Here is a 24,140-nt window from a genome sequence, read left to right on the forward strand (position 1 = left end):
AACAGCCATCTAAAGCTGTTTCACTAGGGAAATTGCATGTTTAGAAAGCAGGTAACAAATCAATATTATAAAGATAATTCCAAAATATTGCAGTTGACAGTAATTCATGCGTGACTAGCTTGCATACTGACATTAGGTCCTTGCAGCTGAGTAGATGTTTGCCACTTTCAGATCCTTAGAGTGTATATATGCCTGTGGGAACATTTGTGCCCACAAAGAGAAAAGGTCTGATTTGGGATATACAGCAAGGAAAGTAGGCACATGAGTCCCTCCTCCATCATATGAACATCAGTCCTGACACAGCATGTTACTTCTTACTCTTTCTGTAAGTGAAAAAAGGAACAAATATATTGGTTTGTGAAGTAGCAGTGTTTGCTACTCTCATTTGCTGCTTAATGATAAAGGGAGAGACTGGATGGAGAAAAGCAAATTCCTTCCTTCTCATTTTGTGAGGATGAAATTACACTTAATCTTGGCAAGAAATAAATTGCTCTGTTGACAACATAATATGAACTGAATTTTCACTGAAATATAAGAACGGGATTGTGTCAGAATGCAGAGCGGTCATGCATGTGACAAGTGTTCTTTATAGAGAAGCACGGCATACTTCTGATGAATAAACTGTGGGTTGTGTAGTGCTTCTCAATAATAGCTAAACAAAGTGGAGTACTGCCAAAAGTGAGAACATTCCAGGGGGATGTCACAGTGTGTCATTGGCTGGCTGTACCCTTTTATTTATGTTGCTTGTCTATATTTGTTGCTTCCTCCCTTCCCTTGAGTTTGAAAACAGTTTGAGAGCAAGATTCACTTTCTTTTTAACTCCCCCTGTTACATAGAATGGTCTGACATCCAGGATGCAGACCCCATAATTGTTGATTGACCATTTTTTTATTAATATGCCACCCTCAAGTTTTGAAGCCAACTCCTAAAACTGTCAACATTTCAATGACTTTTATTTATTTATTTACTTATTTATTTTTAAATATATTTTTATTGATTTCACATAGAAAGTGAGAGTGAGAGGGAGATAGAAACCTCAATGATGAGAGAGAATTGTTGATTGGCTGCCTCCTGCACATCCCACAGTGGAAATCAAGCCTGCAACCTGGGCATGTGCCCTGACCAGGAATGGAACCGTGACATCCTGGTTCATAGGTCAATGCTCAACCACTGAGCCATGCCGGCCAGGCTAATTTTCAGTGACTTGTAGAACCACTTTTATATCCATACAAGCAGAGCACAGATTCTCTCCCCTGGTAGAGGACAGAGTAATGTTCTCCTGAAATGCTATGGGGCTTTCAAGAGGGAGATATGAACCACTTTTCCAAAGAGCGTAGAGTGAGGAACCCCCCTCTACCCCCCCCCCCCAAAAAAAAAGAAAACAACTTCAAACTGAAGTTTGGGATTCTTAGTGGAGTCACCTGTACAAGCAGGGTTATCCTGAGCACAGAGTCCAATCACAGCCCTGTGTTCTGGCTGATGAACTTGTGCCTGCACTAATACAGTGAAGCAGAGCCTGTAATTGAGTCAAGACTCCCGAGGGGGAATGTGGTGTTTTTCTAGGTTGGGAGAATTAGGTAGCAATTTGCAGAGGTAGATACAAATCCTCTCTGGAGAAAAGCAACCCAATCCAGGCCTGCTTGATTCCTTAGAAGATTAAGATCAAGCAATTAATTAACAAAAACTCCAGACCACTAAGACCACAAAGAAGTAACTACCATGAATAAGAGTCAGCAGAAACAAAATATTTAGATGTCCAAAAACTACACATGTTGAAATAGTCAGAAACAGAATATAGAACATTTTTTGTATAAAATATTTAAAAAAATAATAGAATGATCTTGAAAGGAAAATGATTACTGAAGTCAAAGCCCACTGATTAGATTAGTCACAATGAGACTATTAGATATATGTAAGCCCATTACCTAGGATGCCATGCAGGAAAGGAAAGTGAGGAATATGAGAGAGAAGTTAAAAAGAAACCTGGAGAATATGAAAATATCTAATACCTGTCAGAGCTCCAGAAGTAGAGAGTAAGGCAGTGAATATCCCAGGATTTTGTATGATGATGAGAACCTGCACAGCACAATATATCCCAAATAAATAGAAATCTGTAACAGGCCCAGCATCCTAATAGGATAGAATGCCACAGACAAGATGATACCCTAAAAGAGGCCAGAAAGAAAATTTTCCTATGAAGGAATGCTAATTCGACCAAGAACACATAAAATCAACAGCCATCAGAGAGAACTTCCACAAGCTTCCATCACCACAACTATCAATTAGCATCCCTGCCTTCAAATGCTACCTTTCTCTCGTTATGGATGTTTCTAGCTCAACCCAACCTCTTTCTTCTCTAGATACCTTTGTTGTCAACTATTTAAAAACAATCCTCCTGCAGTTATTGCCTTTTAACCTCTTCCTGTTTTTCTGTTCTCTCTCCTATATTAACAAAATTTCCCCCTCTACCCATTTTTCCCCACTAGCATTTAAAAATATTATTTCTCCCAAAACACAAAAGCCTCTCAAGCCCATTTCTGCCTCTAGCGACAACTCCATTTACCTCTTTTCCTTTATAGCAAAAATTTCCATTTTCATTTGGACCAACTCCAAACAAGCTCTTTGTCGAATGATGTCACCAAAACTGCTCTTGTCAAGTTACTAGAGCAGCACTCAGCGACATTCAGTCTATTTGTTCTCAGTTCTAATGTTGGCCTATCAGTAACACACATGATTATTCATTCCTCCTGCAAACACTTTCTTCACTTGGTTTCCAGAACACCCTCCCTCTGCTCCCTCTTCACTCTGGTCCCTCTTATTCTTGGTCCCCTTGGCTGGTTCCTTCCCGTCCATCCAATCTCTTAACCTTGAAATTCTTCTCCTTTCTTGACCTACTTCACTCTTCTCTGTATACTCATTCTCCCAGGGATCTTGTCCTCTCTCATAGCTTTAAGTGATGGCTCCCAAATTTATATCTCCACCTTAGATCTCTTCATTGGACTCCAGACTAATCTACCCAGTGTCTACTTTAGTATCTCCACTCTTAGAGACCTTTCAAGCTACTAGTCCAAACTTCTTCCCACACCTTCTTCTCCCATGGTCTTTCCCATTGTAATGAATTACTTCTTCTAGTTGCATAAGCAAACTTCCAGTGCTGCTATCCTTGGCAAAGACATCAACACTGACCTATAATAATGAAATTGACTCCTTCCTTAGTCTACTTTCAACATAGCATTCAGAGCGTAAGTCAGATCATGTCACTACTGTGCAGTTACTCTCTCATCTCCTTCAGTTCTTTATGCAGACACTTTCTTCTCCTAAGACCTTTCCAGGTTTCTCTATTTAATATTGTAAACCAGGGTTCAGCAAACTTTGGTTGTAGTGGAACAGATGATAAGTATTTTAGGCTTTGCAGCCATAGGGTCTCAACTACTATGCTGTGCTACTGTAGCATCAAATCAACCACAGACAAAACATACATGACTAAGTGTGTTTTTTTGCAATACAACTTGGAAACTACGGACATTGAAGTTTGAATTTTATGTAATTTTTATGGGTCATGATGTATTGTTATTCCTTTTGAGAGTTTTCAGTGTAGAGTTTTAAATACTTGCAGTATGATGTGTATGACTCATGATTGTAGTTTGTCAAGGTCTTGCCTCATATATATTTCTCGAACCCTTTCTTTGCTATATTTTTTACCCTATCATGAATTACAAAATAATATGCTACTTATTTTACTTATTTTTGTGTTTATTATCTGTATCATACAAATATAATTCAAACTCATTGGGGTCTGGGATTTTTAAAAAAATATATTTTTATTGATTTCAGAGAGGAAGAGAGAGACAGAAATGTGAATGATGAGAGAGAAACATTGACCAGCTGCCTCCTGCAAGCCCCACACTGGGGATCAAGCTCACAGCCCAGGCATGTGCCCTGACAGAAAATCTAACCATGATCTCCTGGTTTATATGTCAATGCTCAACCACTGAGCCATGCAGGCTGGGCTGAGGTCTGGGATTTTTAACTGTTTTTGTTTTTTAATTACTGAAGCCCCAATATAGGTGCTCAATAATTTAATGTTGAATGAGTGAATGAACATATTACATTTAATAAGGAAGTAAAGTACACAGCCGGGTGTGGCTCAGCAGTTGAGTGTTGACCCAGGAACCAAGAGGTCACCATTTGATTCCCAGTCAGGGTATATGCCTGGGTTGCAGGCTCTGTCCCCAGTAGGGGGCATGCAGGAGGCAGCCAATTGATGATTCTCTCTCACCATTGATGTTTCTATCTCTCCTCCCTTCTTCTCTGCAATCAATAAAAATATATATTTTTTTAAAAAAGGAAGTAAAGAAAATTGGCTGTAATGGATGAGATAATCGAAGAACTCAAATTTATTTTAAGAAATTATAGACAGAGATCATCAGCACACATAGTTTAACTATTTGTTGCCTGAAAGAGGCTCCTCGTGACTTTCTTATTAAAATTGTCTTAGCTCAGTGTTATAAATTTTCTTTTCATGCTTCCTTAATTGCATTCATGTAACGGATGTCAAATGGGATATATCCTAATGCACTGAGCTCCTTTTCTCGGGACGGCCAGGCTTCCTGTCCCGGGGTTCTGCGGGTTCGGGAGTGAGTAACTCCAGTTCAGAGAGTGGCCTGTGCTCCCGCCTCTGCTGGAGGCTGCCCTTTCCCGTAGCCCCGGTCAGCGATCACGCTCACTTAGCATCCAGGCTTAATTTCCTAAGAATATTGCCTTCGTAATTACCATTTAATTCCCACTTGTCTTGGATGAACCAAAGAAATTAATAAAGTTCTTAAACTTCTGTCTTTGACTGAAGTAAATAAAAGTGTTAAATTATAGGCATTAGAGCATAGCCTAATTTCTATGAGCCATTTCAAGACACTGAATTTCAATTTAATTATTATATGTAATGAATATTAAGCACTTATGAGACAAATGTCTTACAATTTAATTAGATTAATTAGCGAAGTATTCATAACATGCTTTGTTTTAAGAGTAACTAATATGTAATAGCAGAAAAGAATTTTGCCTCTGGTTTCTTAAATGATGTGCTTTTTCTTGTACTTCTAGAGAAGTCCTTTTTATTCTGCTTGTTCAGACATGAATATGTGGCCAAGTGTTCCTATAGTCAAATATCAGATCACTATAAGAGTTTGTTGCATTGCCAATACAAAATTATTTTTTTTGAGCAGGTGAAAATGTATTACTTTGTGATTTTGTAAATATGTTTGACATGTATCACAGAATCATTATGATTCCTTATCTCAGTATTTGAAATGAGTCTAAAAGAAATCAGAGTTGGCATAAGAAAGTGAATCATTGGATCCAAAATAATTTATTTTGTTCTACCTTCCTTTCCAAGTTTTGTTGGGGGTGTTATTTGTGGTATATGGGTGAATAAGTGTCCAATAAATATATTTGAGGCCAGCAGTTGCTTGAACTCTGGGTCAATGGGATTGCTTTGTTGATTGCTTATTATTTGCTGGTTTCAGTCCTTGTTTTATTTTAACATGGTAAACCCAGGATAAAAGGCAAGAAAGATAAGGTATAGTGTTTTCAAAAACAGAGTTGCTCAGAGAAGAGTTAAGACATTGGTAGAGTAGGTGATGGCAATACAAAAATCTGTATTATAGACAGTTTTGGAAGCTGTTATAGAAAAAATGTCATTGAGCCTTTAAATGTCTTTAAAACCTTATAGATATAAAAATGTGCTGACTCTGCAGGCTTTAAGGAAGATTATTGATGCAGTCTGACTGTGGTGATTTCAGACAGCACCATTTCAGAAATACAGACAAAATGTGCAATTGAATGTAGAGATCTAGAGGGTGATATGCGAGCTTACACCATGAGAGTGACAGAAGATCTGCCCTTGATTTGCGATGAGTTTAGATATGCACAGGCCATGTTTATTGTTACATTTCAGCAGGTGTGACTCTTTGGCAAGTGGAATGGCTTGGAGTGTAGCATGGCTTCACCTTTATTGGTGTATCCTGATGGAATATTTTCTGAAATGATGTGTGGAGACCTTGCAGTCATTATTTTTCCAAGCATATATCAGCAAAGTCTTGGCCCTATAAAAGTGCAAATAGAATGTCACGCATCAGACACTGTGTTTACAGTTTAATTTTAGTCCTTGGAAAGATTAATAGTTCCCGGAGGAATTGCTTTGCTCCTGCTTGCTGTTTGATCTGATCATCCTAACTCAGAATATTCGCAAAACTTTCCGCTTCCTGCGTGCATGAAGCCTGTGGTGAATTCTCTCAGTGAAACGTGTTTCTTCCTCCTGCAGGGGGACAGTTGCTGCCTTCTAATGTCATGTTGAAATATGCTTGCTCTCAATGACACTGTCACTCTTGGATTAATCCTGCCTGTTCACACCATGGTCCCCATCTGCTTAGTGAGAGGAAAAAAATCTTACCCATCTTTACAGTGTGCATGCCTAACCTAAATTGTAATCCACTGTTTTGAGGTCTCTGATATGCTCATTCCCATACTTTAAAAAAAAAAAGAATATTTTCAATAAGTCTTATTCAGGAACAAATCTGTGATTTCCAAAATATGCAAACTCGTATCTCTTTGCTGACCTCCATCAAATCAAAGCTGTTTTATTGGCCAACATTTAAGTCAATCGGAGGACTGTTGTACATAGATTTAAAAACTTCCTGAATTTGATTGTTGTGGCTTCTTTTGAGCTTTACTCCAATATAACTCTGATTTTTGTCAAAGCAGAATATCTGTACCTCTGACAGTACTGTTTTTTTTTTTTATCAGATGATAATTTGCATAGCAAAAAAGGCCAGAAACCGCCCCCCCCCAAAAAAAAAAAATTTAGCTCTCTGCTTCTATCTTCTATAAGCCCAAATATCAACTTCAATATATCTCTGAAATACATTTTAATAGCAACATGATTATTCCAATGACATGTTTCAACTCCTTGGAATGAGCAATCATTTTATTAAATGTATTCAAACTCACGCTTCACACATACACACTTGGATGGCCTGTACAGCTGGAAATTCCTTCTGTGTAATATGATTATGATTGAGAAAGCATGCATATGTTCCTCCCTCCCTTTCATGCTAAAAAGAAATGAATAAAGTGTAGAGTGAATTATGTTGCTTAAATCATATTTGAACTTAGAAACAGGCAAGGAATTTGGTTCAAAAGGAGGAGAATAAGATGCCAAGGGGTTTGTGAGAACTGTCTATATTAGTAAGGACAGCACGCTCTTGCTGTTTTAAAAATATAGATGATGCTTGCTTATTGTGCAGATAGATTCTTTTCTAAGCGTGTTTCCTTCAGTATCTTCAAACTCAGTACATTCTTATTTTTCCCATTTGCATGCACTGTGAGTCATCCTGTATTTTTTCACTTTTTAAAGAACTTTTTATTTAATAATTTTACTGCAAACGATGAGCTACGTGTTTATTTCAAATCATAAACCATATAGTGATTACATTTTATAAAAGCTATGGCCCTGGTCTAGGTTTTCCATTTAGATTACGTGAGAGGCGTTCTTGTGAAATTAAGGACATCAGGAAAACCTATGTTTGAAAAAGAATTATCACCAGTGAAGAATAATTTCTTAGGTCATAGTCTTAATTGAGTAGATACACTTTAAAATCTGTTAGAAATAACCACCACCTTGGAAATCACTCTGTTAGCATCACTCTTTGCTGTCCGCCAGAACTACAGCTGTTGGCATTTTGATTGCCATAAAAATGAATAGCACTCCACACTGTGGCACTCACACCCATCATAAAAGTTAAATGAGCATTCTTGTAACACCCGCTGGGATGGAGCAGATGTGGGAGAGAAGGATTGAGCGCGCAGGATAGAATGTGTCACTGACAAATTGTAACTACTCCCTTAATACAGCCTTGTGTCTTGCTTGTCACCTATATCTGTTTTGTTTTATTCAAAGCTATTTCAAAAACACAAATACTGTATTGAAACTGAGAATCAAAATGAATTATTTCTTTCATCTGTCAGCCTTTGCCTTGTCACTGCTGTATTTCTGGGTTATTTTCCAGTGCTGTATGTACAGTTCGGTAAATCTTTTTGCAGAGATGCTTTCTTCAAAATATGACTGTAGTGAAAATGTGACTACAATGAGCTGTCATTTCTGAGTTGGAAGCATTGAATTGCTTGTGGGTGGGTTTGTTTCTTTTTTCCATCACAGAACTTTGTGAGAGATATTTTTGGTTTATTGTATTAATATGTTTCATTTTTAGTAAGAATTTTTTTCCATTTTTGGTTTGGTCTCCGAAGGGTTAACATCATGGATGTCTTACTGCTGACATTTTACTCTTCCAACTAATTGAAACTCACTCTTCTTTATTAGGGCTTCTCCCCATGGCTGGCCCTGCTCTCAGCAGTTTGTTGAAAGCGGGAAAAGAAGGGGTAGATCACCGAAAAGAAAATGTAAAAAGCTGCTAAGCTTATGAAAATGTTACTAACCTCTCTAGCAATCAGGAAAACGAAGTTTAGCTCAATAAGATACTATTTCACAGCTTTAACTTTACAAAACTTAAAATGGTCAGATGATACCAAGTGTGATGAAGGACCTGGAATGAAGAAACCTTTGTTACATGCCGATGCTAAAGCAATTTGATACAACCACACTGAGAGCCATTTGGTAATATCTGGCGAAGTTGAAGATCCCCTGTGATCCAGCAATTCCACTCCAAGAAACTCTCCCATAAGTATGTGTAGAGACAGCCCTCTCTTAAAGAGTCAGTATTTCCATCCTTGGGAGAATGGGAGTCATTCACTGGAATGCATGTGAAAGAACTAACCTTACATATATCAACATGGATACATTTGAAAAACAAAATGATGAGTAAAAATTCTGCCAGGGCTGACCAGCAGCCCCTGAACGACGGATGAACAGATTACTCCAACACAGTTCCACTGTGGGGAAGAGGACTAAGGGGCTTACCTGGCTCAAGGGTCCAAGCAGCCTCCATAGCCTGCCTCATTAGGCTTTTATTGGAATTTTTATCTTTAGATACAATCAGTAGGGTGAGTAATCAGTATGGGAGGACACATGTCCTCTAGGCAAGGGCATCCAGGGATTAAGATTAAGGATTCCAGTAAACACTCGGGGTCTGAACGTGCATAGACTTGTTTGGAAAAATCAAGGAATAATTAGGGACACCGCCTTCGACACTCCCCTAAGTCTCCCCTAAGTTGGAATTCTGATAAACAGGGCAGGCGGCCTTCCACACACTTCCCTTTTCTCAGAATCCTCCTTACAACTTTCCACCCAAGTCTCATGCTTCCCCACAAAATTCCAGTTGGCTGCTTGGTAGGATGGCATCCCATGAAGGATAATGACAAATGGATCAAGTTAAAACTTCAGAATGTATGCATTTTTTATGGGCAGACAAAAAAATAAACGTGTAAAACATACACTGGGCTGATAAATACCAACTTCAGGTGGTTTTCTTGGGAGGATGGGAGTGAGCTCAGGAATAGGACAGCAAGAGGTATTTGGGATCTTTAATTGTCTTTATAAGTTTTATTTGTTAGGCAAGTAGCTTTTTTATATTCTCTGAAATTTTTATATGCCTAAATTATCCTATAATAAAGAGTTAATATGCTAATTAGACCAGATGGCGGAACGACCTTCCTGAATGACCATTGGGTGGGGGGCGGGGCTGAGAGGCAGCCGGGGCTGCAAGGGCTGGGGCAGCCAGGGCTGCGAGGGCCGAGCTCCTTGCACAAATTTCATGCATTGGGCCTCTAGTTTATAATTAAAAAAGAAACCTGCATATGGCTTTACTCATGTATTTGCTCATTCATTTAATCTGTCACCCACCAATCAGTTTAGTTACTCATTTATTTATTCTTTTCCATCAAAAATAATTTTATTTAAGTAACCCAAGAAAAGATGATTAGAACTTAAACCACGTTGGGAGAAAGGAACAAAGTATAATTAGAAGACAGATTTAACGGAGATTTGGGAATAAAGTTGCCAAGACTTAACAGTTGGATGAATGTACATGTTTGTGTATGGAGAAAAGCAAGGAATCAAGTCTAATTTATTCAGGTTCCTAGCTTGGCCTTGGACTGTCTGGACAAAAGAACAGGAATGATATTGAAAATGAGGGAAATGATGTATCTAACTTTATCTCAGGTGATATTATAGTTTTTTCATAAGCCTGACAGACAATCTTAAAAAAAACAACCTTTAATCCAGTAATTATTTATTAAATATCTGACATATACAAGGCACAATAAATACAAAGAGAATCCTTAAATTTATGCATACTCTTTTTCATGAATATTTTTCTTTAAAGTTTATACCATTAATTTTTAAGCATCACGGTACAGTTACTGCTCCAGTAAATCCAATTGGGTAAGCAATTTCAACTAAATACAGTGTGCAACCTTCATCAAGTTATTTAGTAACTACTTGAAAAAGATTGAGAATCCATTAAAAACTTCAGACCATGCAAATTCATTTCTGTTTATAAATTATATTCAGAAGGGAAGTTAAAGGTGGTTATCTTAAAAACATCCCAAGTATGTATAGTATATTAATTGAATATTAGCTGGATAAAGGTAATCGCAGACATTCCTTTTTTTAAAGTTATTTAGTTCATAAAACAGTAAATATGCAACTATATAGATAATTTCAGCAACACTTTAAATGGAAATGTTTTTAATATCTATTTTTTAATTTATGGATTATTTTTTAGAGAGGAAGGGAGAGAGAGAAAAATTGATTTGTTTCCCACTTATTTATGCATTCATTGGTTGCTTCTTATATGTGACCTGACCATAGTTCTAACCCACAACCTTGGCATATCGGGATGACACTCCAACCAACTGAGCTACCTGGCCAGGGCTGAATTGAAATATTTTTATAAAATTAGACATATTGGTGTATTATCTCTGTCTATCTTTTTCATAGCTTCCCTTGCCTGTTGATCTACCTTCATAAGAGGGAAGTGGCCACAGAGACTAATAATGAGTCTCAAAGAGCCAGTTACTGCCTGGGTTTCCATGTCTTGCCTAATCAGAATATTTCAACAAGCCCTTGTTTACCTTTTTCTAGGCCCCACCTAAGTCCTCTGTTCAAAGCTCTGCATTTTAGTCCTGTTCCCAATAGAAGCACGAATTCCCAATCCTAAATCTCCTTTTGGTCTCACTGCTCTTGCTTCATAGATATCCTCCCAAGACTAATAATATATAGAGGCCAGGAAAATGAGTTTGTCTTCCAATCCTGTGTGCCTAGAAGACCCTGTGAGCTCAGCTGGGCTCCTGGGGAGCCTCCAGGGAATTAGTCTAGTATCAGTTGCCAAGATATCACCTTGCCTTTGCTCTACCACACCCCAGTATACATCTATTATTTTAGTTTTGCTATTTCCTCAAATGCTGAAGAAATAAGCCAAAGACCACAGTAAATGAACAATAAAGGCATAATTCCCTAAAGACTTGAAAAAAGATGTCACTTGTTGCCTCAGTGTGACTGCCAGTCAGCCCCTTTGATGTAAAGCATCTGTTCTCTTCAAGGAAACAAGAAAGTCTGGTTCTTTCTAGTCTGTGAAGTAGGAGGTGGTGTCATTTGTTGTCTGGAGCCACAAGCCCCATGTTACTGGGTTGCAAGCTGCTGACTGCCTTTGTTAACATGCTGAAGATTTCATCGGCTGTCTTTAATAAAAGAGGATGTGTGTGAGGGAAGACATCAGCCGTTGCAGTTGGGTTTCTGTTCTCCAGCCCATGACTCATGGCTGGCAGATGGCAATGACACCCAATATATAATCAGACAGCCAGTCACCTGGACTTTTTGCATTGCAGTTATACAGTGAAGCAATCTTTAAGTCTGTTTAGAAACCTTACTTGCTCTTATCTCTATATATAAAGAGGTAATATGCAAATTAGCTGGGACACCTTAAGGCGTCATGACCGGCTCAGGGGGAGCTGCTCGCGCAGATGGGCTGGAGGGGACTGCGTGCCGCCCCCAGCCCCAGCAGCCTCGGGGAGGCTGGGGCTGGGGGCGGGCCGGAACAGAGACACAATACACAGGGGTGCCTGCTCTGAGCCTCCGCAGCACAGCTTGGAATACACCCCCACCCCAGCGGACACACACCAGGGCGGCCTCTGTGCGTGAGCTGCAGAGGAAACACCTTTTCTGACCGCTCATTGGCTAAGCTCTCGGTACTTCACTCGCAGTGTTCTTGGTAACATGCATAATAAGAATCCAAGAAGGTGATCTAGGGTTTTTCCACCTCACATCTGGAGGAAAAAACGAAGGTCCTCTGCTGGAGGGGCTAAGAAATGTCATATCCTGCCCTAGCTGGTTTGGCTCAGTGGATAGAGCCTTGGCCTGCAGACCACAGGGTCTGGGTTCGATTCTGATCAAGGGCATTGAAGTGTCCCTCTCACATTGATGTTTCTCTCTGTATTTTCCTCTCTCTTCCACGCTCTCTAAAAATCAATGGAAAAATATCCTCAGGTGAGGATAAAAAAAAAAGAAAAGAAAGAAAGAAATGTCATATCCTATGAAAGAGACATCTTGAAAATTCCTAAAGAAAGTTGTCATTTTTTCGTGGTGAAGGGACTGGAGTCGTGTTGATGAAAACACCTTGGCGGCTGCAGTGGCCAGCAATGGCAGCAGCAGCGGGGTAATGGGGGTGGCGCCTTCCCCTGATCAGCCTAGTCACCTCCTGCAGAGGGAGGCCAGACTGCGGCTTAGGCCCCATGGGAGCGGGCCTAAGCCATCAGTAGGACATCCCCTGGGGGCTCCTGGACTGTGAGAGGGGACAGGCTGGGCTGAGGGGCCCTCCCACCCCAGTGTACGAATTTCATGCACCGGGCCTCTAGTTTGGTTATGAAAAGGCTTTTTAAATTTCTTCTTCTGTCCAACAATATTTAGTCATTTACTACTCTGTTAATAAAGCTTTATCCGAATACTTACTACCTTAAATAATTATATGGGCAAGAGAAGAATTCTGTTTTATGGGAGGATAGACATTTGCTCTGACATATTTTATTCTATAGGAACTTCATTCTCTTATTAAGAAAAAAAGCTTCATTTCACAAGCCGTAAAAGCATATAATCTAGGATCTGGAAATGACCTCTAGAAGAGTGCTTCTCAAATTTTAATGAGCATACAAAGCACCTGAGTAACCTTGTTAAAATTCAGAATCTTACTCAGTAGGTGGCGCCTGAAAGTCTTCATTTCTATTAAGCCCCTAGGTGATGCTGATGCCCCTCCCTGAACTCTCATTTTTGTAGCAAGGTTGGATGACCTGAAGGCAGTCAGTCCAGTGGGCACCCACTAAGCTACCCATGAGATTGCCGTGGAAGGGAGGTATGATGGGCTTAAAAGATAAAAACCCTATCTTTGAAGTGAGAAAACAACCACTGATAGGCAGCCTATCAGTGAATCCCTCTCACATAGATGTTTCTTTCTCCCCCTTCCCCTATCTCTGAAAATCAATAAAAAAATTTTTAAAAATTGAATGATTTTCTTAATATGCACATTTTTAGTTTATTTGGATTTTTAGTCATAAATTTTTAACAGACACATGAAATTATTTATGTCAAATGACACTTTCAAAGCAGTTACCTGAGGCAATGGATATGTATGTCACATATGAGCACACCAGCATGTCAATTTCATCAGTTTCCAGTTATGCAAATAAGAATCTGTAAGCATTACATAATATATGTGCATTGATTTTTAAAATAGCTTTTTTTACTCTATTAAAATAGATACATTCAAACCACAATGTTTCCTCTGAAAGCAGTAATCAATGTAATTAGATATTTGCTTAAATATATTAGATATATATATTAGCAGTAATCAATATAATTAGATATTTGCTTAAAAATATTGAATGAGCCCTAGCTGATGTGCTCAGTTGTTTGGGTGTTGTCCAGTGCACCAATGGGCTGCCAGTTTGATTCCTGGTCAGTGCACACGCCTGGGTTCCCCGTAGGGGTTGTAAAGGAGGCAGCCTATCAGTGTATCCCTCTCACATAGATGTTTCTTTCTCCCCCTTCCCCTATCTCTGAAAATCAATAAAAAACCTTTTAAAAATTGAATAATTTTCTTAATATGCACATTTTTAGTTTACTTGGATTTTTAGTCTTTAGGGAACACCGTAAGTATTATGTAAGCTTCCATGAGTTCTGTTATCCCACATTAACTTTATAAATGTCAATTTTTGATTATTTTTGTTTAATGAGAAACATGCTAGTGCGGAAAATGCAAAATTAAAGTTATTCCAAAACACCAATATAATTAGCATTCAGACTCATTTTGATAACAGATTTAACTTCTTAATTGTATTTTCTTATAATAATATTAACTTTATTTTTGTAACCTCTGAACCCCTGAGTGTTTTTAAAAATCCCCTTGAGTTGGAATTCTAGTGAGGTACAGACACTTTGGTAATAAAGTGATTCAAGAAATAACAGCTATCCCACAGAGCCATCTGGTTTCTCTCCACCCAGCCACTGGGCCTCTTCTTTTTCTGTGAAGTAAGGAATGGTCTCCAACCCTGGTTCTCCCTCCCCATTTCCTCTCTTCCTACTCAGGATAGCAGGAAGTTTGAACACTTAATCTATTTAGCATCTCTAGTAATTCAGACTGTGAACACACTTCACCATCAGTTTAGTAGCTGTTTATTGGTTGTGATGCTAAGCTCTGTGAGGGGACATCATTCAGAAGTGTGTTCAAGCATCAAACTCAAGATAATAATGGTGGTATGACAACACAGTTTTCTTAGGAAGACAGAGTAGGAGGTGTTATTTTAGGTTTTCCAATGTGGAGATATTCACTGCACATGTAATTTGGAGCTGTGTTTATTTGGAGTGGTGTTTAAAATTAGATATTGACCATCTGTATTTTTCTTGATAAGTGTGGAGTCATCCAGACTAAAAGGTTCTTCAAAGGTTAGTAATAGTTTATATTTGCAACATTCTTTTTGGAAAGGATGTTGAAAAGTTGGAGAATAATGCTCAGTAGTTGAGGACTTAAGAGAATTTTGGTATACATCCAGAAACATGTAGCCATTGAAATAAAAATTGTAAAGTTTGTATAGCAACATAAATATCACAAACATGCATTTGCTGTATCTCAAGCACAGTGAGTCAGGAAAAGTAAACTTGACATTTGTAGAGTATCTACAATGTGCATGTACTGTGCTACATTTATTTTCTCTTATCTTTCTAACAATGTGCAGAAAGTTGATATTATTTCAATATTTCATAAATGAAAGAACTGAGACACAGATATATTAGGGGACTTCACCAAGGTCATAGCAGTGGCTGAGCAAGAACTCAAATCCACATCTCAAAATCCAAATCTGATCCTTTTTCCCCAGTTGGTTTATTCTGAGCTATTCACCCCTCTCCCCAGCAATGCTTTGGTTCAGAAATAATTGTTTTTACAGTAGAGTCATATGAATTCAGCTGGAAAATGCATGCATTGTGAAAATGCTAAATCATAGAAATAATTGTGAAATATTTTAGGCGGTATCAGATTTGCCTGGACAATTAAGAGTTGACATCATCTGAAAAATGAAAACATAATCTTAGCATAAACACTTTTAGTTTTATCTGATATTTGAAATATGCATTTATGTAACTGCCAAAATATTAGCTACTCTGTAAGCCAGAAAGTTCCAGGGACAAGACAAGAGCAGTACAGCCCTTATTCATTGATAGCAAGCAAAATATTTTTTCCTTTGGGAAGGAGTGTTATTAACTAATGTCTGAGAATTTGGGGCGGGAAACCCTGTATTAAACTAGTGCTACATAACATACCTTTTTTTTTTTAAAGTTTGCCTTTCACATGATAACTTTGTATTACAATTAGCACACATTACAGAAAAATCTGCAAATTACTTTCAAACAAATAGCATAACACTTCTCTTATAAAGGTACCATATTTTATCTATTATTAGGTGTTTTTACTTTGCTGTATTTAGAGTAAACACTTACCATTAGAAGGTTACAAACTGACTTAAAAGTAAAGACTTTGTCTCATTAAATTACTTGAGCTAGATTTGAAAAGGACTGTAGTGGTTTCATTTGAATTTTTTTTTTTTTTCAGGATAGTTTACCCTGAAAACATCAGTAAAAGTTTACAGTATATTTTACTTATTTATGTTTTTATAAGTGGCGTGGAATATTGCTAAGGAGAGGGAACAAAGGTGGGGGTGTGGAGGGGGTTAATGGGGAGAAAAACAAAGGGGCCATCTGTAAGACTTTCAACAATAAAGATACATTTTTAAAAAAGAATTTTAAAAAGTGGGTGGACACAGAAATGTGTCAGATTTTCCCATTTAATATTGTATTTCTTGGTGTTGAGTTGACCAAAAGTTTAATTCTGTCCATCTGAAATTGTATCACTTCTTTCTCAGGGTGGTACCACCTGACTAGGTTGCTAGGTTTTCATATGTAACCCATTCTTTCTCATTAAAGACGAAAACTGTTTCTCTAGCTGCCGGCCCTTTTTACAAAGGTACAAAGTACACAGCGGCTGTTTGGGACCTTTTTTCCCCCCTCCTTTCTAGTTATCGTTGTCTGTTTGTATAAGTTGCTAAATTGCTTCCATAAAATGCCTCCAGACATAAGGGAATCATTTGCATAAGTGGATGAAGATTTTTGTCTTCCTCAAAGGAAAGCTTGCAATGGCCTCTAAATCGGTTTCCTTCCTCTCTCTGGCCCTAGTATCCGGCTGCGCTGATGAACCTGGGAGCCATCCTGCACCTGAACGGCCGGCTGCTCAAGGCCGAGGCCAACTACCTGCGGGCGCTGCAGCTCAAGCCCGATGACGTCATCACGCAGTCCAATCTGCGCAAACTCTGGAACATCATGGAAAAGCAAGGCTTAAAGACGTCCAAGACCTGACAGGGGGGCGGCGCCTCCTCCTCCTCCACATTTTCAAGCTGGCTTCGTTCACCAACAGGACTTCCCAGCAGGGCGAGGACAAGAGCTTTGTTTGGACTCCAAGGCCAGGGCAGAGGTCACCGAGGTCACTGCCACTCCTGGGAATATCCACTTAGCTGTTGGCACAGCCTTTAACACCAAAAATGGGGGGAACCTTGGAAACCTCCTGACGGATGTAATTGTTACCCATAGAACTAAACCAGAGCACTTAACAAAGGATCTCTTGGCCTTCTTAAAGAGGGACGGCGTCTAACTTCCAAATTTGTGCATTTTTGAAAGCTAATTTAGAAACTATATTGTTTCCTAAACACTGTGAGGGGAAGCCAGAGTGTCCATTCAGCCACAGTAAACTATTAAGGCCAAGTGTTGATAGGGAGTGAGTAACGTGTAGTGTGAACCCTAGGGAGCCGGTGGCTGTCCCGACGCTGCTGCCTTCCCTCCTTGGGGCAGCCTGCTTATCAATTTCTGCAACTTAGAAAACTTCTTTTTTTTAAAACAATGTCAGGACCTGTGAGAGTCTACACTTGTTTCCTGACTAGTGCACATAACGTATTATGATTTGGATGTCAGTCTTCACTTTTTGGGGAATCATTTGCTTTTCATGATCTGAAAAGGATATGCAGAGTAGAGCAACCCCCATTTCACACTGGCATGGTAGGAGGGGCTAGGGAGGCCTCATACTTGTCAGGCAGGCATTTTTTACTTTAAAGTCGTCAATATTTACACCCCCCCCCAAAAAAAAAATTGCCTAGGAGAATTCATTGTATTAATTCTTAGGCTTTTGAAATTGCCTTTTAAAATGGCTATTCCTGGTTAATGCACTTGTTTATATAAGGACTAGAGGCCCGGTGCACGAAATTCGTGCAAGAGTAGGCCTTCCTTCCCCCGGCTGCCAGCACAGGCTTCCCTCTGGCACCCGGGACCCGGGCTTCCCTTGCAGCCCGGGCTTCATCCGGAAGGTCATCTGGTCTAATTAGCATATTACACTTTTATTATTATAGATTATAACAAAAGGAAGCTTAAAAGTGTTCTAGCTCCAATAACTAACCAGCAGCTCTTAGACAAAAAGGAAGGTGCTTTGTGCTTTCCAGATGTTACTGGTTAAAAAATCAAGTCTGCTCAAAGGAGTGTGTAATGATGGTTACCAATGACTTTATATTTGGGAAATGTTATTATGAAATGCTAATATCTTTCTAATAGGTACCAGAACAGTAATGCTGATATGGTTTTAAGGAATTGTTTTTATCGTATTTTTCATATTTTGCTCTTCCCAAAAAACCATAAAAATGACTTCTTATTTTAAGCTGCAGTAGAGTGTAGCAGTAGCCTGCGTGTTTCTAGGTCTTCTGCCAAGTGCTTTTTACAGTTGAAAACCATTTCTCACTAGCAAATTTGGTATTTTGTTTCATTACCTATTTGTAACCACTTCAACGTTCATTTCACAAGTAAAAGAGTATAAAAGATGTAGAGAAGAACGTCTGAACATTTTTTGACTTGCAGTCAGACTTTGCTACTAAAAATTAACTTTGTGAAAACAATAGCCCACTATTAGCTTCTTCATAAAGTAGAAACACAATGCTCTACATATTTATTTATTTATTATTCTACAATAGCAGAATAACAAAACAAACTTGATTCATCAAGCCAATTCCTTGCAACTGAAAATTAGCTTTTTCTCCTTTACACTCATGCTCCATGTATATATGGTCAGCATTCCCATTAAAGGGAAGCTACACATGCAAATACATCATACTATGTTTTCTCCATATTTTATATGTTTTTCTGCATATCTGAATACAGTGGGATGAAGAATTTGAAGGTGTTCCTATGGCATTAGTGTTTTTGTAAGAAGGGCAGATGCAGTGAGAGAGATTTGTTGATGGCATTAATAGGAAGGCCCCCCTACTATGTGTAGTATTTTGTAAACATTTCACTGCGGGGCCAAAAGTTAAATTATAACTAAATCACTGTGTTCTCAGAATGACATTTAACATTTAACAACAACAAACCCGTGGTCAAACCAAAAATAGGGGTTGAAGTGTATTTTTCATCTTCTACTGCATTGGCAATTGCAAACAAATAAATAAAAAAGGAATTTAATATAAGGATATAGAGATGAATTCAAAGTCTAACATTTTTATTTATTTAAATATTGACCTATGATGATTTCCTAGTTTTAACACTTTATGTCTTTTTATTGTTATTGTTCTTCCTCTCAAAACACTTGGTTCTTAATAGGTTTGCTGATTGCACAGTAGAGGCACTTCATGTTGACCCAGTTCCCAAGTAGCATTAATAATTGGGCCTGTGTCATAAAATGCATGGATCTTTAATAACGAAATGTCCCTGACACCTTTTATTACAGGGCTGGGCTTAGACCAACTTGGGGGGAGGGTAACAGGGGGGCATAATAGAACATGGTCAAAAATGTCTCCGCTCAGGGATTTATGGTGGATTATTGCAGACAGTGCTAAAAATATAGAGCACAAGACAAGTTTACTAAATTAAAATTTTATTTTTTGAGAAGCTGTTATTTGTATAAATTATCAAGATTTGTAGGCTTTCCTTTTGTAGAAATAATTGTTTTATGTGCCAGAGAATTTCAATTTTGTTTTCAACAATAAAGCATTGATAACAAATATGTTGTTTAAACCTGTTTTCAGTCTTCCACAGCAACAACACTTAAACTCTCTTGAGTGTTAGCAGAACTAGGAGATAATTTTTAAAAGGTGGAGATTGAGAGTCAAATAGAGACAGAATGTGACTAATGTATAAGAATTATTTACTTTTAGTAGTTACAGTAGCAATAAGGGTTGCTGATGTCATTAGATTTTCCATGTTCAGAAAGATGACATGGTCCTGGCTGGTGTGGCTCAGTTGGTTGAACATTGTCTCATGCACCATTCACTGAAAGGTCACCAGTTCAATCCCTGGTCAGGGCACATGCCCAGGTTGTGGGTTCGATCCCCAGTTGGGGTGTGAGCCAAGTAATGTTTCTCTCTCTTTCTCTTTCTCCATCCTCCTCTCCCTTCCTCTTTAAATCAATCAGCATGGCTCAGTGGTTGAGCGTCAACCTATGAACCAGGAGGTCAGGGTTCAAGTCCTGGTCAGGGCACATGCCCAGGTTGTGGGTTCGATCCCCAGTAGGGGGTGTGGAGGAGGCAGCCAATCAATGATTCTCTCTCATCTTTGATGTTTCTCTCTCCCTCTCCCTTCCTCTCTGAAATCAATAAAATATCTATATATTAAAAAAATAAAAACTTTTTTTTAAAAGAAAAGATGACAGGGGTTTTGTTTTGTTTTGTAGATGAACTATAGAAAAGTATTAGGAAATATCCCAATCAAGACCAAGTCCCTGCTTCTCAAGTTGCTTGGTAAAAAAATGGCCATAATTAGAAGACCCCGATTCTCCAGCTCTAGTCCTGGAGGAAAGCGCAGCCCCAATCTGCTGAGAGGCGGGTGCAGTACATTCAGGGGTCAGTTATAAAGAAACCTTGGATTCCAAACAAGGTGCAAACTGACAGATGGAGAATTTGATAGTCTTGGGAAAATTGTCATATATAGAATGATTGTGTATTGCCTAATTCTTTTTCTTTCAGAATAAAATTTAGCTAAAAAAATATTTTATTTTCTGCTAAACAACCCATGGATGTGTCAGGTTCTGTTCCAGCTTTACTTAAGAAAACCAGGGCTCAGAGGTATGAAATAACTTGTTCAGGTCATTAAGCTAGCAACCAGCAACCCTGTCCCCATGTTGTGCTATGCTTGTATGTCTCCTGTCACGTGAGCACTCAGACCCTAAACCCAAGTTGAAGATGAGGTTTTTCACCTTCCTTGGCATTTCTCTAGCTATTCCTTTTTCTGCATTCTCTGCCTCTCTCATTGCAGATGATCCTGAAGCTTGGAGAGGTTGCTACACTCTTAATGTTTATGCCCCCCCCCACCCCAAAAAAATAAGCAACTACTGCCTATAGGTGGTGGGGAAGTAGGGGATTGATTAGGTCATGAAGGGGAAGCCCTCATGAATGGGATAAATGCCCTTGTAGAAGAATCCCCAAAGAGCTCTTACCCCTTTGTCCAGGTGAGGATTCAACAAGAAGTCTGCAGCCCAGAGGAGGGCCCTCACCAGCCATGCTGGTACCTAATCTCAGCCTTCAGCCTCCAGAACTCTAAGAAAGAAATTGCTCTTGTCTACAAGCCACCCAGTTTTTGTTATTTTGTTATAGTAGCCCAAACAGACCAAGATGGAGGTGATGCATGGAAAATCACATTAAAAATTTAGAGAGTGAAAGCCAAAAATAAAAAAAATAAAAAATAAAAATTCATGTAACTAAATCCATTTACTTACCACCTAAGGAACGTAAGGCTCCTAAGTTCAGCGACTGAACCAAGATCCCAAGACTAGTTAGTAGCAGTTACACAACAGTTAGTAAGAGGTCTTACTATATGAACTAAGCGCATAATTGACTCCAGTTTTTAATTTAAATGTTATTTTTCAATTACAGTTCACATTCAGTATTATTTTGTAACAGCATAGTTGCTAGACAATCATATGCATACAAACTATTCCCCTAGATATTTCCAGTACCCACCTGGCACCATACACAATTATTACAATGTTATTGACTATATTCCCTTTGCTGTGTTTTACATCCCCGTGACTATTTTGTAACTATCAATTTGTACTTCTTTATCCCTTCACTTTTTTTCACCCAATTCCCTCCCCTTTGGCAAATGTCAGTCTGTTCTCTGCAACTATGAGTCTATTTCTATTGGGTTTGTTTATTTTGTTCTTTAGATTCCACATATAAGTGAAATCATATGGCATGTGTCTTTGTCTGACTTATTTCACTTAGCATAATACTCTTGCAAATGGTAAGATTTCATCCATTTTTATGGCTGATTGATCCCATTTTTAAATCAAGGTATAGTTTTTAACTTGGATGAAAACACTATACTCTGAAACCAATGAGGCAGGGGCCATCTCTTTCTTTGTTGGCTGATTTTCTCCCGCCTGGCACATTGTTGAATAAACAAACATAAAATACACTATAAATGAAAATTCCATGTTATTTGTTCATGACCAATTTGATATTTTAAAAAATCACTTTCTACCATGTTGAGATTTGGGGATCCAATGTCTCCTTGTATTTGATATGTTCACCTCAGTGATGACAGTTTTCACATAGTCTACATTTCTAGCACAAAGAAAGAAAATGCATCAAAATCTTGGTTATTCTTTCTATTATAAGGAACCTGGGTTTCTGTAGATAATCAAAGCATTATAATCCAATTCATTTGTATGTAACTTTTCAAGATGATTTTTCACTTACCTTAAATATTATTGTCAATACTATATAATTTGCTTCCCACTACTTAACACCCAACTCAGTTTAGTGAAGGGGAATTACTAGAAAGCTTGGCTTTAGCGCTGGAACAGCCACACTCTGTAAGGAGAGAGCATGTTGAAAGGGCAGTGCAGTTGTGCTAACTCTGTTTTGCAATAAGGAAAGCTGCATGTGAACCGGACTTGAAGCTTTTCTTGCTGTCATTTTGGGTGGTCTTCCTGCAGGATGCAATCAGAGGCCTTTGAATCGGCTTTCATTTCATCTGCCACTTCACCACATATTGGCCTTTTGTTATTGTTTTTGTTCCATAGAGATTTGAGATAGATCCCCCAACCCCCTCCCACCCCAGAGCATTTCTGAAATTTGAAGTCTTTTGTCAACTTGAAATTTCTGTGAAGTTTTTCTTCTAAGTTTCCCAAAACATCGCCCAAAATTCTTACAACTGGTCTTAGATGTTATTGTGTTATTTAACGGTCTGCTTCCAAAGAGTGGAGGGAAGAGCTTTTGTTTAGCAAGAAAATCTTTGAGTCAAATGAGAACTGAGAATGTTACAAATAGGCGAGACAACTTGGTGAGGATGAAGGCTTCAGAACAGGCCTTCCAAGATGTGCTGCTTTGGCATGTGGATTATTTTGAGCTGAAGGAAGTTGAAACCCTGCAGGCTCAAGAAACTTCTGCCACTCCTTTAACTACCCAGAAGATTATAAATTGGGGGTCTTGCCCATAATAAGAGTTATTACCAGAGATAACTTTTTATGACCTATCTATAGGGCAGGGCAAACTTCTAATTACTGAACATCTGCTCTTATCTTCCTAGAAATTTCCCTCCACCCCTCTGAAGCCCCAAGGCATCTTACTTTATTCTTAAATTCAGTATGCCATATATATCTCATTTGGTTTTCTGTCGCTGAACTTCTCATATATGTAGGGGTCTCAGACTCTGTCATTTATGGAGTTCCCATATGTGTGTATATAATTAAATTTGGTTATTTTCTCTAGTTACTCTGTCTCCTGTAGATTTATCATGAGGGAGAGAGAGAGAAACATCCATGTGAGAGGGAAATATCAAGCAGCTACCTCCTGCACGCCCCCTACTTGGGGGCTAGTGTCAACCCAGGCATGTGCCTTGAAGGGAATCAAGCTGGCATTATTTTGGTGCATGAAAGGATGCCCAACCAACTGAGCTACACCAGCCAGGGTTCATGTGGATTTAATTATTAGACAACTGAAAGATTCTAGAAGGGTAGTAAAAAATCTGCCCTGCCCCCAACAAGGTCATTAGAAAAATATCTATGGGAATCTAAGAAGTTAATGTAATATCTAAAATGGTATTTGGGCAAAGCTTCTGGAGATTCCCAAAAGGAGAAAGTAAAAGTGGAAAAGGAAAAGATAGACACACAGGGAATTGACTGTTAATTGCCATTAGTGATTAACTTCATGTTGTAGAGGTATAGGGTTTGATTAGAACAATTTGAGACTGTGTCCTTCTTGATTGTCCAAACATCTGCCACGATTGAGCCACTGTGTTGTAGGGGGAAAACATCGTGTAACAAATAAAAGAGTGGATGATATGATCACAGGAGAGGCTAGAGAAATGTTCAACCAATTTGAAGTCTAGACCAGAACTGGCTATCTATTCTGATCTGAAATATATTTATTTTTTTCCTACCTCCTTTGGATTTGACAGGAATATCACTCATTCAGATAAGGCTATCAGCCATTCTCCAGTCAGATGGATAGAATAAAGTTCTGCATTTCAAGTAATAGCTCAAGAATTCTAGAAACACTTTTCCTAACAATTTTCTATTATATCTTTTTCTTTTTCATCCTAGAAGACTCAAAATGAA

At 38.6% G+C, this 24,140-nt stretch overlaps 1 protein-coding gene across 1 annotated transcript in view; it reads left to right on the forward strand.

Moving 5' to 3' along the window:
- Window positions 1–19,203, forward strand: part of TMTC2 (transmembrane O-mannosyltransferase targeting cadherins 2) — a 416,162-nt gene extending 396,959 nt beyond the window's left edge. Inside the window, exon 12 of the mRNA XM_079775789.1 lies at window positions 16,727–19,203. Coding sequence (XP_079631915.1) covers window positions 16,727–16,906 — 180 coding nt within the window. The 3' untranslated portion in view covers window positions 16,907–19,203. The remainder of the gene's footprint in view (window positions 1–16,726) is intronic.
- Window positions 19,204–24,140: the final 4,937 nt, after the last annotated feature.

The sequence above is a fragment of the Cnephaeus nilssonii genome, assembly GCF_951640355.1.
Source record: "Cnephaeus nilssonii genome assembly, chromosome: 6".
NCBI lineage: Eukaryota > Metazoa > Chordata > Mammalia > Chiroptera > Vespertilionidae > Cnephaeus > Cnephaeus nilssonii.